The sequence below is a fragment of the Galeopterus variegatus genome, unplaced genomic scaffold, assembly GCF_000696425.1.
Source record: "Galeopterus variegatus unplaced genomic scaffold, G_variegatus-3.0.2 Scaffold4885, whole genome shotgun sequence".
Lineage (NCBI taxonomy): Eukaryota > Metazoa > Chordata > Mammalia > Dermoptera > Cynocephalidae > Galeopterus > Galeopterus variegatus.
The window spans coordinates 149,024-164,172 of NW_007730996.1; the positions used below are offsets into that span (position 1 = coordinate 149,024).

Consider the following 15,149-nt stretch of genomic DNA (forward strand, 5'->3'; position numbering starts at 1 on the left):
CGCGGGCCGGCCAGTGCGCCCGGGGCGAGGCGGGGCCGCGACGTCAGGCCTCCGCGCTGCAGCCTGAGCCTGCGGTCCCCGCGGCCCTGAGCACGCCCGGCCGGCCTGGGCCCCCAGGGTGGCCTGCCGCGAGGGGAGAGGTCGGCGGCCCGCAGGGAAAGGTCCACTGGACCGGAGAGCGGGTGCCGAGGCCCAGGACGGGGCGGGCCGAGACCAGACGGAGGGGAGGGGCCGCCGCGCCGCAGCCCGGAGACGTCGGGGGGCCACGGGCAGGGGCTCCCGGGCTTGCAGGCAGGGGTGCAAAGGAGGGACAGGAGGGCGGCGCAGGCTCCCCAGGGACGGCGAGAAGAGGCAGACCCCCTGGGTGGAGAATGGGAGGGAGGACCGGCTGCAGCCAGGCGTGTGGGGACGCGTCGCCGCTACCCAGGAGCTCCTAATCCTGCCATGTCCCCTTAGAGGTTTCCTCGACGGTGCAGTTTACCCCTCTTCTAGTCCTCAACTTCTGAAGACTGGTGGTTTTAGGCCTTCAATCTGTAGGTCGTGTCAGAGACCCTTCTTATTAGTTTTTTATTCCCCAGGAGCTACTTGCTAAGACGATGCTATTAACCTATTCAGTACGTGAGGAAGCAGAGTGAGCCTGTCTAGTTACTTGCCCAAGGTCCCCATATGCTGGGGGAGGAGCCAAGGCAAGAATCCAAGACTCTCGGGGCCTAATTCTAAGCTTTTATTCTAAGGATTCTGATAGGAAAAGCAGTATTTTCTGTTATAAAGCAACGTTCTCCAAAATCTTCAGGGAATTCAGTCCTCAGACTTGTGATCTAGGGAGAAAAACATGACAGTTTCCCCTTATTAATCAAGGAGGTTCCTCAGACGCAGCCGAGATGTTCCTGTTGAAGACCTCACAGCAGGTGGAGAGGCAGAGCTGTAAATTCTACCCACTTGTTCTGACTAAACTCTTATTTTGGAGTCTCCACTGACAGTCCAGCCTCAGCCACAGGTGCCATGTCCTCTTCCACCGACTCTTGGTGCCTGTGTGGTTGTTGAGCAGCAGCACCTTGAACAGGTGGTGTGCTGGCACTCCAACAAGGGGTTCCTTTGCAGCTTGTGTTCCGGGTTGGAAGTGGGTCCTCCAAATTAAAGTGCCTCTCCTGGTCATCACAGCACGTAGCAGAATGTGTGGTTGTCAAGAAGAACCAGGTGTTTAAGTTAACAAAACAAAGAACTGTGGCATCATACTGCTATTTCCTTAAATCAGGAGGCCAGCATTTTGATAGGACAGGTTAGAGGGAAACAAAGATTACACAGTGAACCACTGCATAAATAGAGTGTAGGAATTCAGTAATTAGGGTCCTGAAGTAAGAAGGAATATTCAGGAAAAAAAAGAAAAAGATAATGTAGAGCACAAACAAGATTCCTAGGCCCTCGAAGAGTAATTCAGTCTAGTTAAACACTAGATCCATTTTATAAGAATTCTCATAAGCTTTTTAGCATGAGGTGCTAGAGAATTGTCTAGAGTAAGAGCACTGGCTCTGGTTTTAAACACTTGCTCCACCTCAACTCCTTACTGGCTCTGGGACTTTGGGCAAGTTACTTATCCCGGTTGTACTGTCTTGGGCTTGGTTTTGGAGTCCAGAGTAGGTTTTCCTTTTTCAAGAAGTGATAAGTGTTTACACTTCCTCAGAATTGGTATTCTCATATCTTCAAGAGTAGGAGAGGGGTGAGGCTGAGTCTGGAGCCTCCTAAGAATTGTTAAAAGGTGACACGAAATTCCTTGTTATGTCCTTATAACCTAAGGGGTACTAGAGAGGGTAGCTGAGGCTGTTTCCATTCTCTAGGCCTTGGAGGATAAAATAGCAGGTGGTTAGGTACAGAAAAGAAATGGAGGATCCCAACCAAGTGCCAAGACTGAAATACAAACCAGAGTGACCATTAATCTGGGATTGGCAGGAAAAGATAGGTTTTTACATATTCTCTGCTTTCCCACCTCCCATTTCCTCCTGGACTCATTGTGTGTTGTCCTGGTACCTTTGGGCCATTTTGCAATGATGTTTTAGGTGACTCACATCAAGCAATCTGGGCTTCCTGCATTCATTCGCACCCCAAACTGGAGCTCCTGTTGACTTTATCCTTCTCGCTTACCAGTTCTCCTGTCCTTTCCTGTTTGTTTTTATTTGTTTATATTTCTTCGCCTTCAGGTGCTCAAGAACAGCCCATGGAAGAATCATATAAAGAGGTGGTGACTTAGGTCATACAGCAGGAGTGGACATGTTTGGATTTCCAACAGCAACCCTACTGGACTGTCATGGAAGATATGCCCAGAATGTAGCCTTTTTCAGTGAGTGAGTCAGTTGACCACTGGGATGTCCTCAGCTCACAGATATTTGGTGTCCCTATCCCCAGCACTGGCAGGCAGTCTGAGGAAGCAGAGGAGACATCCTTTGGTGGAGCTCACCATTCGTGGGGGTTACAGGAAAAGCCTGCTGTTAGAAATAATAGTAGAAATTGAGCAAGAAAACAATCTTGAAATGGAGGTAGTCTTGAGGTGGTCTCTGAGAGAATGAATGAACAGCTTTAAATCCTAGCACCATCACTGAGTAAGGATAAGGCAAAGGAACGAGGAGAAAATTCCCATAGGACGACACCAGGAAAACTGTTAATAGTGATGAGTGGACCCATATTCAGAGTGCACTAGGAGGGGCAGATGCAGGGCAATATTGGAAAATACTGTCAACATCTGCATAGGAAGTGTTTGAGAATAGCTTCCAAACCAAAATTGATTTCAATTCCACCATAGCTTAGTAGACTGAAAATAGCATGAATAGTAAAGGAAGAAAGTCCCTGGATCACATGCTGTAATTGCCCTAGCTAGGTCTGCAATATCAGACAAGTTACTTACTTTCTTTAAGCTCTAGGCTCTTCATCTGTCAAATGGGACAATAAGCTCTATCCTGTAGGGTTGAAGGGATTAGAGATAATAGATGTAAGTACCTAGGACTCTGCTACATATTTTCTGAGATCATGAAGCTCAGGGGTTTCTCATGAAGCTAATGTAACTTACACTTTCAGGCTCCCTCACTTCCACTGTCTCTTCAAGAAAGACCTGTGCCTAATTTTATACTTTTTCTTAAAGGGGTGCCTCTAAAATTTTAAAGCTTTAGGCCCTACATTTTACGATCCACACCTGTTTTGGAGTCAAATAAAACTTTAGTATGGGGTTCTATATGATCCTGTATAGTTTTCTTAATTTTCTGATCCTGTTTTATTACCTGAGAAATAGAGATAAACATGTCTACTTCATGACATTATTTGGGAGGCTGAACTACATTAAATTTAGAGGTAGTACACTGCCCTAGAGCATGGCTGTGTTTGAGTTTTGGGGTTTTTTTACACTTTTATTACTTTTTTTTATTTTAACGTTTACTTGTACATATTTGTGGTGCACAGTGTTGTTTCAGTACATGCACTTACTGCACAGTAATTCACTTATGGTAGACAGCATAGTCTTACTCCCATTTGTCCACCGGTTGCATGCCTATTTGAATTCCAGCTCTGACTTACCTAGCTATGCAACCTTTGGCAACCTCCTGTGCTCTCATTATCTGTAGCATTCTCATAGGACTGTTTCCAGGATTAAATTATCTATGCAAAATTCACAGTAGAATGCCTGGCACTCAGTAAGCACTCAAAGGGTTATGTTTCTTTTCCCCCATTCTTCTCACTCAGCATACTGGTGCATCTTACATGACTTCCCTCTCATTTTACCAGATGTGATGACAGAGGCCCACCACAAATATGATCATTCTGAGGCCACAGGATCCTCAAGCTGGGATTTCCAGAATTCTTTCAGAAGAGAGAAGCTGGAACAAAAATCCCCAGATTCTAAGACACTACAGGAAGATTCACCTGGAGTGAGACAGAAGGTCTATGAGTGCCAGGAATGTGGAAAATCCTTCCGGCAGAAAGGTAGTCTAACATTACATGAGAGAATCCACACTGGTCAAAAACCTTTTGAGTGTACCCACTGTGGAAAAAGCTTCAGAGCCAAAGGCAATCTTGTTACACATCAGCGAATACACACAGGAGAGAAACCCTATCAGTGCAAGGAGTGTGGGAAAAGCTTTAGTCAGCGAGGTAGTCTGGCCGTCCATGAGAGACTCCACACTGGACAGAAACCCTATGAGTGTGTTATTTGTCAGAGAAGCTTCAGGAATCAAAGTAATCTTGCTGTTCACAGAAGAGTTCACAGCGGTGAGAAGCCCTATAGATGTGATCAGTGTGGAAAAGCCTTCAGTCAGAAAGGAAGCTTGATTGTTCACATCAGAGTCCACACAGGCCTGAAGCCTTATGCCTGTACCCAGTGCAGGAAGAGTTTCCACACAAGGGGGAATTGTATTCTGCATGGCAAAGTCCACACAGGAGAGACGCCTTATCTGTGTGGCCAGTGTGGAAAAAGCTTCACTCAGAGAGGGAGCCTGGCTGTGCACCAGCGAAGCTGCTCACGAAGGCTTACCCTTTGACCATTCTCTTCAAAGGGAGTTCTCTTTGTGAATTAATAGTACAAAATTCTCTGAGATCAAGCAACCTATCTAATTCTATGGAGTGAATGGAGACTTTCAGGAAGACCATCGGGTAGGGCAGACTGACTTTTCCCCTTTCCCCAAAATGCATATGAAAAATAAAAGTCTTGTTTATTATCATCATGTTTCTTAGTTTCTGTCAGTTTATTTTGACCTAATTTCCTATGTTATCCCCATTAATCTAGTGACATGCTAGAGATTGTTCTGTGTATAGCAGATACAGATTTTAAATTTGTAATTGATGCCATCAGTATTTAAAAAAAAAACAAAACCCTTTATCAATCCCAAGTTTCCTTTCTTCCTTACATATTCAAATTAATTTTGTTTTGCATTGAAGACCACTGGGAAGAATCTATGGGGCAAATCTAATTACTTTAATAATCCTCTTATTGAACATTTTATTATCTTGGTTATATCCCCAATAAGCTATTCTAACAGACTATTCATGTCCATAGCAGAAGCTCTAGTCTTCTCTTACAGAAGTAGGATCCTTTCCAAACCTACAAAGGTTTGCAGTTTGCTCATTGAGATTTACTTTGGTCCTCCACTCCTAACTGGAGCAGAGGTATTTGCCTATAGCCCAAGAACAGATGACTACTATCTGCAACTTCTTAAGAATCCTAAACCTGTTATCACGCGCCCTGTTGAAAGGACTCCTACTCCCTGAGAGACACAATGACCTTCACTGCCTCTTTGACAACAGTAGTGATGTCATGGGGTTGGGGTCACCTAGAAAGGTCAAGTGTCCTTGTTCCTGAGCCCAGACTTGTAGTTTGTCATCAATAATGAAGTTCCACTCCTAACAATGTTATTCTCTTCCACGTACACACAGAAAGAAATTTGAAAAGATATCCCTCTCTAATATTCTTTAACCTCTAGAGGATGAGGTTTGAAGAAAGTTTGAGAGAAGCTGATTTTGAGGGGAATATTCTTTTTTTTTAATCATCCATCTGTATCATTTTTCATGCTAAGCATTTATGTAATTGAAATGATATGGTAGCAAACCTTTATTATCTAGAGAGGTAAATGATAGCAAAGTTCTTTGAGCATTGAAACATTTTGGAAACACTGGATTTGAATAGTAAGAAAATACTATTCCAAAAGATATCATAATAACGTCTGAAAACATACAAGAATGTTCATCATCATCCTCATTTATAATAGCCACATGCTGGAAATAACTCAAACATCCAACAATGGATGAGGGATAAACAAATTGTGATACATTCATACAATGAAATAACTCAGCAATCAAAAAACAGAAAACCAACACACACAACAATGTGGGTGGATCTCAAAGCCTTATGTGGAGTGAAAGAACCCAGAATACACACACACAAATATGGTGTATAATTCTGTTAATATGACTTCACAGAACAGGAAAGACTGCATGTGAGGATTTACTTGAAAGAAACACAGGGAACTTTACAGAATGGAAAAAAATGTTCTATACCTTACTTCAGGTGCCAGATGCATGGGTCTATACAATTGTCAAAATTCATTTAACACTTAAGATTGATCTGTGCATTTTATTATATATAAAGTATACTTCAGTAACAATAAGGTAGTTTAAAAATATCGCCCACAAGTTCTTTGTCACAAATCCCATGAAAAGATGGGGTCTAGTCACCTCCCCTAGAATCTGGACAGGCTGTGACTCTCACAGTAGAACACTAGCAATGCTACATGACTCCCAGGGGTAGAGCCAAAAAGCCCTTAAAAGATCCGAAGTTTCTGACTGGTTCTTCTGGGACACTTACTGCAGAGGAAACTAGCCACCATGTAAAAAGTCCAACTATCCTGAAACCATCGTAATGGACAAGACACGTATAAGTGCTCCAGTTGACAGATTCAGCTGAGATCCCAACAGCCAGCTACCAACACCCAGCCATGTGAATGAGTCACTGTAGATGTCCAGCGCAGTAGGACCTTCCGATGACTGCAGCCCCAGCTGATATCTGACAAAAACCACATGAAAGACCTCCAAAAGATGGGCCGAGCCCATGGCGCACTCGGGAGAGTGCAGCGCTGGGAGCGCAGCAGCGCCCCTGCCGCGGGTTCGGATCCTATATAGGGATGGCCGGTGCACTCACTGGCTGAGCCCGGTGCGGCCAGTCTCAAAAAGGACAAAAAAAAAAAGACAGACCTCCAAAAGAGACCTCACCAAATTCCTAACACAACATCACGAGGAAAATAAAACACTATGGTTGCATACCACTAAATTTTCAGGTGATTTGTTACGCAGTAATAATAAAATGAGTTTTTTTTTAAAAAGCATAAGCTACTGTTAAAAAGAAAAAAATATGGGGAAGCAACTTGATATTATCTGACTTGTTAAATCAAAACAGAAAATTATGATTTATGATTCACCAGAAATCTTAAGATTTATCCCCTTACCACCAAGACAAAACCCAGATCCAAGTTATAAAGTGAAGAAGTCGATACTGGACCCCCACAATGCTACACTATAAGAAACGTATATATATATTTAGAATGTCAGATCTCAGCAATATATATATTATATAAGTAAATATATATATATAATCTCAGAATCCTGGTTCTTCAGAAAGGAATGAATAAGTAATTAGGTCAGAAAATATAAAGGACCTTTTAAAAATATTCCTATTTTTATAAGTATATTATTAAATTTCTTTAAAAACTGTTGCAGCTTATATTTAAGTAATAATACAAAATGTAGAGTTCATAAAACATAGAAGTCAAATATATGACCACAAGAATACTAGGTAAGAAAGTGTAGTAACTGAAAATATAACACAAAAAAAAATCTTAAAATGTTAGTGAAATATTAGAATACATTCTACACAGATTCCGATATTCTAAAGATACATGTAATCATCTCCAGAGCAAATATGCACACACATACACGTGGACAAAGCTAAAAAGTCAACAGAGAAGACAGAGTGAAATATTAAGAAATACTTGATTTACTCAGAAACAGTTGATTTGCCCAAGAAAAGGTGCACACACATACACGTGGACAAAGCTAAAAAGTCAACAGAGAAGACAGAGTGAAATATTAAAAAATACTTGATTTACTCAGAAACAGTTGATTTGCCCAAGAAAAGCGAGAGGAGGAAAGGAGAAAAAGGGAAACAAAGAGCAGACAGTACTAACAGAAATCAAACACCAGTGTGATAGACTGAAAATCCAAATATATCAGTAATCAGCATTAGATGTAAGCAGACTGAGTATTATAATTAGAAGACAATGATTTTAAGGTTGGATATAAAATTAAGACCCAAATATGCATTGTTTACAAGAAATGCCATTACATAACACTGTGTTGTAAAGACACAAACAAAAATTTTAAATGGAAAAACATATGCGAGCATTAAACATAAGAAAGCTGAGCCCTCTTGTGTTTAATATCAGATATGCTGGACTTCGAGACTAAGAATGACTGCTATAAAGACAGCCACTTCAAAATGACAACAGGGTCAATTAATCAAAAAGACACAAGAATCCAAAATATTTATGCACCTAATAATAAGGGTCCTGACTGGAAAAAGCAAGCTTTTTTCTCCTACCTTACTCTCACAACACAGAACGGTTCTGTGATTAAATGTGCGGGTGGGGGATTGTCTCCACACACCAAGCATGCAAGCAACTCTGCAGCAGATGACTCTCTGGTGAACACCAGCTGGGTGTCCTCTAATTCAATCCTGACACTATCTACCTGGAGATAGCATCAGATCCCACAGGTTGAGCGCTCAGTCCCCAGTACTATCCCCCTACTTCAGATACCCATTGCAAGCCCCAGGTTGTTATACCTGTGCTTCTGACTGATCAGCTATAAATTAGGGTTACCACTAGTCCCCACCCCAGGTTTGATTAATTTGCTATGGCAGATCACCGAACTCAGTGAAACACTTTGCTTATGTTTACCAACTTATTACAAAGGATATTTTAAAGTATACAGATGAACAACCAGATGGAAGAGATACACAGGGTGAGGTATGGGGGCAGGAGTACAGAGCTTCTGTGCCCTCTCTAGGCACCACCTTCTAGGAACCTCCTCATGTTCAACTATTTGGAATCTCCCCAAACCCTGTCCTTTTCGTTTTTATGGAGACTTCATTACACAGGCATAATTGATTACATCTTTGGTCATTGGCAATCAACTCAAACTTCAGCCCTTCTCCCCTCTTCAGAGGCTAGGGGGTGGGGGCGGGGACAAAAGTCCCAAAGCTCTAATCATGCCTTGGTCTTTAGGGTACCAGCCTCCACCCCGAAGCTATCTTAGGGCCCTCAGCCACAAGTCATCTGAGTAGCATACAAAAGACACTCAGTAGATTCCAAGGGTTTTAGGGGCTGTATGTCAGGAAACAGGGATGAAGACCAAATATATACTTCACAATATCACAGGACTGAAATACACAAAGCCATCACTGAGAGGACGAAGGTATACAGACACCACCAAAATCGTTGTTGGAGATATTGACACCCCTCTCTCAATAACCGGTAAAACAAGTAGGAAAACAATCAGTAAGGAGATGGAAGGTTTGAGCAGTATTACCAATCAACTTGATATCATTAATATTGACGGAACATTACACTCACTGAGAGCAGAGTAGACACTCTTCTCAAGTGTACATGCAGCCTTCACCAAAATAGACCATATGCTAGGCCACAAAACAAATCTCAATAAATTTAAAAGATTTAAAGCAGGGAGTATGTTCTCTGAAAACAACAGCATTAAGTAAAAAATCAATAATAATAAAATATCTAGAAAATCCTCCCAATTGTTTGGAAAATAAACTATCTACTTCTTAATAACCCATAGTTTAAGGAATAAATAACAGTTGGAAAATATTGTGAACTGAGTGATAATGAAAATACATGTCAAAATTTGGGGGATGTAGATAATGAAGCTCCCTAGGGGAATTTTGTAGATTTAAAATGCCTAGATTAGAAAAGAAAAAAGTATAAAATCCTGATCTGTTACCCATTTAAGAAGCAAGAGAAGGAAGTAAGAATAAAACAAATTATAATAGAGTAAATCAATGAAACTGACATCAACAAAGCAGATGTTAGCTCTTTGAAAAGATTAACAAAACTAATAAGACCTTAATAAGACTAATCAAGAAAAAAGGAGAAAAACACAAATTACAAATGTCAGAAATAAAAGACAGGACATTACTATAAATTACACGGATATTAAAGAGATAACAAAGGTATACTATTAACAGTACTATGTCAGTAAATTCAGCAACATAAATGAAATGGTCAAATTCTTTAAAAGTCACACCTTGGCAAACTGACACAAGAAAAAATAGAAAATCTAGGTAGCTCCATAACCATTAAAGAAATTCGATTTGTAATTACCTTCACACAAAGAAAACTCCAGGCCAAATGGCTTTATTGATAAAGTCTATCAAACATTTTAGTAAAAAAATTATATAATTTCTACATTTTTTCAGAAAATAAAGAAGAGATTATGCCCCAAATCATATTGTGAAATCAGTTAGTTTGACCCCAAAACCAAAGACATCACAAGAAAAGAAAACTATAAATCAAAATCCCTCATAAACATAGACACAAAAATACTTAATATTTTAGCAAATTGAGTTCAACAAAACCTAAAAAACATAACGTATCATGAGAAAATGTGGTTTGTAAAATTAACGCGCATGGCAAAAACCTATATTTTTTCCTCCAATACAGCATGGGTTTCAAGTGGAGATCCAGATCTGTTTTGTCTACCTGGAATTTCCACAATTAAAGAAACGTATTTATGTATGAGTCTGTATACATTTGCCTGTATATATTGGATCTTCATTACTCATCAATTCCATATTTGCAATTACATCTACTCACCAAAATTTATTTGTAACCCCCAAACCAATACTCACTCATGGACAAGAGCAGGACAGTGAAAAGTCTGAGTCACATAACATGCACATTCCCAACTAAGGTCAAACAAGCGTCATTCTGCCTTCTTGTTTCAGTTCTCATACTGTAAATAAGTGTCCTTTTTGCAGAACATTTAGTTTTCCATGTTTTTCATAATTTTGTGCTTTTTGCTGATGATTTTGCTGTTTAAAATGGCTGCAAGTATAGTGCTGAAGTGCTGCCTAATGTTCTTAAGTACAAGAGCCTGTGATGTAGCTAACATGCTTTGTTCAGTCATGAGTTATATACTGCTGTTGGCCATAAGTTCAATGTTAATTGACCAACAATATATACTAAACAAGGTATCTTTAAACAGAAACTTACATAAAATAAAGTTATTTGTTGATAAGTTGATGAAAATGTGACTAGAAGTGTGCAGAAACCTAATCCTGTATTTCTCCTACGAACAATGGTTTAGTATTTGCTAATCAGCATTCACAGCGACCTTATGGAACATAACTACTGTGAATAGTGAGAATCAACTATATATGTGCATATATATGTATATAAACATATATAAGGTATATATATATTCACATAAATATGGAAAATATATTTAAAACAAATTATTAAGTATCAAACTATTACATTAAGAAGTTAAGCTAAAGTTCCTAATGTGCCCAATATTTTTTCAAAGTTAAGATCGAATAAATAAATTTCACTGAAGTGAAGAATTTTGCCCTGGTAAAACAAACATTTATCCTCCCAGTGACTTTCATTTTTAAATCTCAATGTACCTGTAAATGAGACTGACCACAATACAATAAAAATAACACACCAAAAAGCCAGAAATATTTGACATTAAATTATTCTCAGTGAAGAATTTTGCCCTGGTAAAACAAACATTTATCCTCCCAGTGACTTTCATTTTTAAATATCAATGTACCTGTAAATGAGACTGACCACAATACAATAAAAATAACACACCAAAAAGCCAGAAATATTTGACATTAAATTATTCTTAGGAAAATAATTTTAAATGACAGCTAAGATTTATGGAATACTTGCATTTTGCTAGACACTGAGCTAAGCTTTATATACTTGAGCTCTCACAACATAATATTTGGAGAAGCACTATCTGTAATTATCAGAGGACTAAAATCTAGAGAGGTTAAATAATTTGTGCAAGGTCACACAGGAGGTGAGAAATAAAGAAGAATCAAATGGAAAACAACTTTTCATTTCATTGATCTTTTGTGCATATGTGTGTAGTTGTTCATAATGGTCTCTTATGAACCTTTGTATTTCTCTGGTATCAGTTGTAATGTCACCTTTTTCATTTGATTTTCTTTATTTGAGTCATCTCTCTTTTTTCTTATTAGTCTAGCTAATGATTCGTCAATGTTGTTCATCTTTTCAAAAAAACAACTTTTCATTTCATTGATCTTTTGTGCATATGTGTGTAGTTGTTCATAATGGTCTCTTATGAACCTTTGTATTTCTCTGGTATCAGTTGTAATGTCACCTTTTTCATTTGATTTTCTTTATTTGAGTCATCTCTCTTTTTTCTTATTAGTCTAGCTAATGATTCGTCAATGTTGTTCATCTTTTCAAAAAAACAACTTTTCATTTCATTGATCTTTTGTGTGTGTCTGTGAAAAGATGAACAAAATTGACAAATAAACAATTTTATATATATATATATACACATACACATGTCTCTACTTTGTTTAGTTCTGCTCCGATCTTTATTATTTATTTCCATTGACTGATTCTGAGGTTGGTTTGTTCTTGTTTTTCTAGTTCCTTGATGTACAACTTTATTTATTTGAAATCTTTCTACTTTTTTGATGTAAGTATTTATAAATTTATAAATGTTATAAATTTCCTTCCTAATACGACTTTTTCATTATCCCATAGGTTTTTGTATATTGTGTTTCTATTCTCACTTGTTTCAATAATTTTTTTATTTTATCAATATACAATGTAGTTGATCTCATGTCTCTTTACCAATTCCTCTTTACCCCCCTCTCCCCCTCCCCCATTAACATCATATCTGTTCACTTATCTTAAGTTCAAAGAATTGTTGTGATTGTTGTATCTTCTTCCCCCCTCCCCCACTGTTTGTTTGTATGTATGTTTATTTATTTATTTATTTGTTTCTTTATTTATTTATTTTTAGCTCCCCAAAATAAGTAACAACATGTGGTACTTCTCTGTCTGTGCCTGACTTATTTCACTTAATATAATTTTCTCTAAGTCCAACCACATTGCTGCTAATGGTAGTATTTCATTCTTTTTTATAGCAGAGTAGTATTCCATTGTGTAGATATACCACAGTTTCCTTATCCACTCATTTGATGATGGACATTTGGGCTGGTTCCAACTCTTGGCTATTGTAAATAGTGCTGAGATAAACATGGGAGTATAGGTATCCCTACAACATGATGATTTCCATTCCTCTGGGTATATACCCAGCATTGGAATAGCGGGGTCATATGGTAGATCTATCTGTAATTGTTTGAGGAACCTCCATACGATTTTCAATAAAGGCTGCACCATTTTGCCATCCCACCAATAGTGTATGAAGGTTCCTTTTTCTCTGCAACCTTGTCAGCATTTATCACTCTCAGTCTTTTGGATATTAGACATCCTAACTGGAGTGAGATGGCATCTCAGTGTGCTTTTGATTTGCATTTCCCGAATGCTGAGTGATGTTGAACATTTTTTCATGTATCTGTTAGCCATTCATATAGCTTCCTTTGAAAAATGCCTATTCAGTTCCTTTGCCCATATTTTATCAGGTTCCTTGTTTTTTTGCAGTAAATTTGTTTGAGTTCCTTGTATATTCTGGATATTAATCCTTTGTCAGATGTATATTTTGCAAATATTTTCTCACACTCTGTTGGTTGTGTTTTCATTGTGTTAATTATTTCTTCTGCTGTGCAGAAGCTTTTTAGTTTGATATAATCCCTTTTTTAAATTTTTCCTTTGGTTGCCCATGCGTTTGGAGTCATATTCATGAAGTCTGTGCCCAATCCTACTTCATGGAGTGTTTCCCCTATGTTTTCTTTAAGGACTTTTATTGTTTCAGGGTGTATATTTAATTCTTTAATCCATTTTGAGTTGATTATGGTATATGGTGAGAGGTATAGGTCTAGTTCCATTCTCTTGCATATGGATATCCAGTTTTCACAGCACCATTTGCTGAAGAGGCAGTCTGTTCCCCAGTGTGTAGACTTGGTGCCTTCATCAAAGATCAAATGGCTGTAGGTGTATGGGTTGATTTCTGGGTTCTCTATTCTATTCCATTGATCTGTGTGTCTGTTTTTATGCCAGTACCATGCTACTTTGGTTATTATAGCTTTGTAGTATAGTTTAAAGTCAGGTAGTGTTATGCCTCCAGCTTTATTTTTTTTGCCTCAGCATTGCTTTGGCTATGCATGGTCTTTTGTTATTCCATATAAATGTCTGGATAGTTCTTTCCATTTCTGAGAAAAATGTCATTGGAGTTTTGATGGGGATTGCATTGAATTTGTATATCACTTTGGGTAGTATGGACATTTTCACAATGTTGATTCTTCCAATCCAAGAGCATGGGATATCTTTCCATCTTCTTGTATCCTCTCTAATTTCTCTCAGGAGTGGTTTGTAGTTCTCATTATAGAGATTTTTCACATCCTTGGTTAGCTCAATTCCTAAGTATTTTATTTATTTATTTATTTTTATTTATTTATTTTTTTTGAAAAGATGACCGGTAAGGGGATCTTAACCCTTGACTTAGTGTTGTCAGCACCACGCTCACCCAGTGAGCGAACCGGCCATCCCTATATGGGATCCGAACCCATGGCCTTCGTGTTATCAGCACCGCACTCTCCCGTGTGAGCCACGGGCCCGGTCCCCTGAGTATTTTATTTTTTGGGTGGCTATTGTAAATGTGCAGGCTTTCTTGATTTCTCTTTCTGCATGTTCACTATTGGTGAATAGAAATGCTTTTTTGTGTGTTGATTTTTTTATCCTGCTACTGTGCTGAACTCATTTATCACCTCCAAGAGTTTTTTTGTAGAGGCTTTAGGCTGTTTGATATATAGGATCATGTCATCTGCAAACAGGGACAGTTTGTCTTCTTCTTCTCCAATCTAGGTGCCTTTATTTCATTCTCTTCTCTGATTTTTCTTGATAGTACTTTCAACACTATGTTGAATAGGAGTGATGAGAGTGGGCATCCTTGTCTAGTTGCTTTTCCTAAGAGAAAAGCCTTTCCCTGTTCAGGATGATATTGTCAGCGGGCTTATCAAACATGGCTTTAATTGTATTGAGATACTTTTCAACTATACCTAACTTGTAGAGAGTCTTTATCATGAACAAATGTTGACTTTTTTCAAATGCTTTTTCAGCATCTATAGCGATAATCATCTAGTTTTTGTCTTTGATTTTATTGATGTGGTACATCACATTTATTGATTTGCATATGTTGAACCAACCTTGCATCCCTGGGATGAATCCCATTTGATCATGGTGTATAATTTTACATATGTGTTGCTGTATTCTGTTAGCTAGTATTTTGTTGAGGATTTTTGCATCTATATTTATCAAGGATATTCACCAATAGTTTTCTTTTTTTGTTGTACTTTGTCTGGTTTTGGTATCAGGGTGATGTTTGTCTCATAGAATGAGTTTGGGAAAATGGCCTCTGTTTCAATGTTTTGGAATAGTTTG

At 38.6% G+C, this 15,149-nt stretch overlaps 1 protein-coding gene across 3 annotated transcripts in view; it reads left to right on the forward strand.

Annotated features, from left to right (window-relative positions):
• Window positions 1–4,701, forward strand: part of ZNF32 (zinc finger protein 32) — a 6,818-nt gene extending 2,117 nt beyond the window's left edge. The window contains exons 2-3 of one of the 3 annotated variants that reach the window (XM_008588534.1): window positions 2,196–2,335; window positions 3,766–4,700. In XM_008588534.1, coding sequence (XP_008586756.1) covers window positions 2,266–2,335; window positions 3,766–4,517 — 822 coding nt within the window. In that variant the 5' untranslated portion in view covers window positions 2,196–2,265 and the 3' untranslated portion in view covers window positions 4,518–4,700. Of the gene's footprint in view, window positions 1–2,195; window positions 2,340–3,765 lie in introns of those variants that run through there. The other 2 variants (XM_008588533.1, XM_008588535.1) reach the window with 2 other exon arrangements.
• The last annotated feature ends 10,448 nt before the right edge of the window (window positions 4,702–15,149 follow it).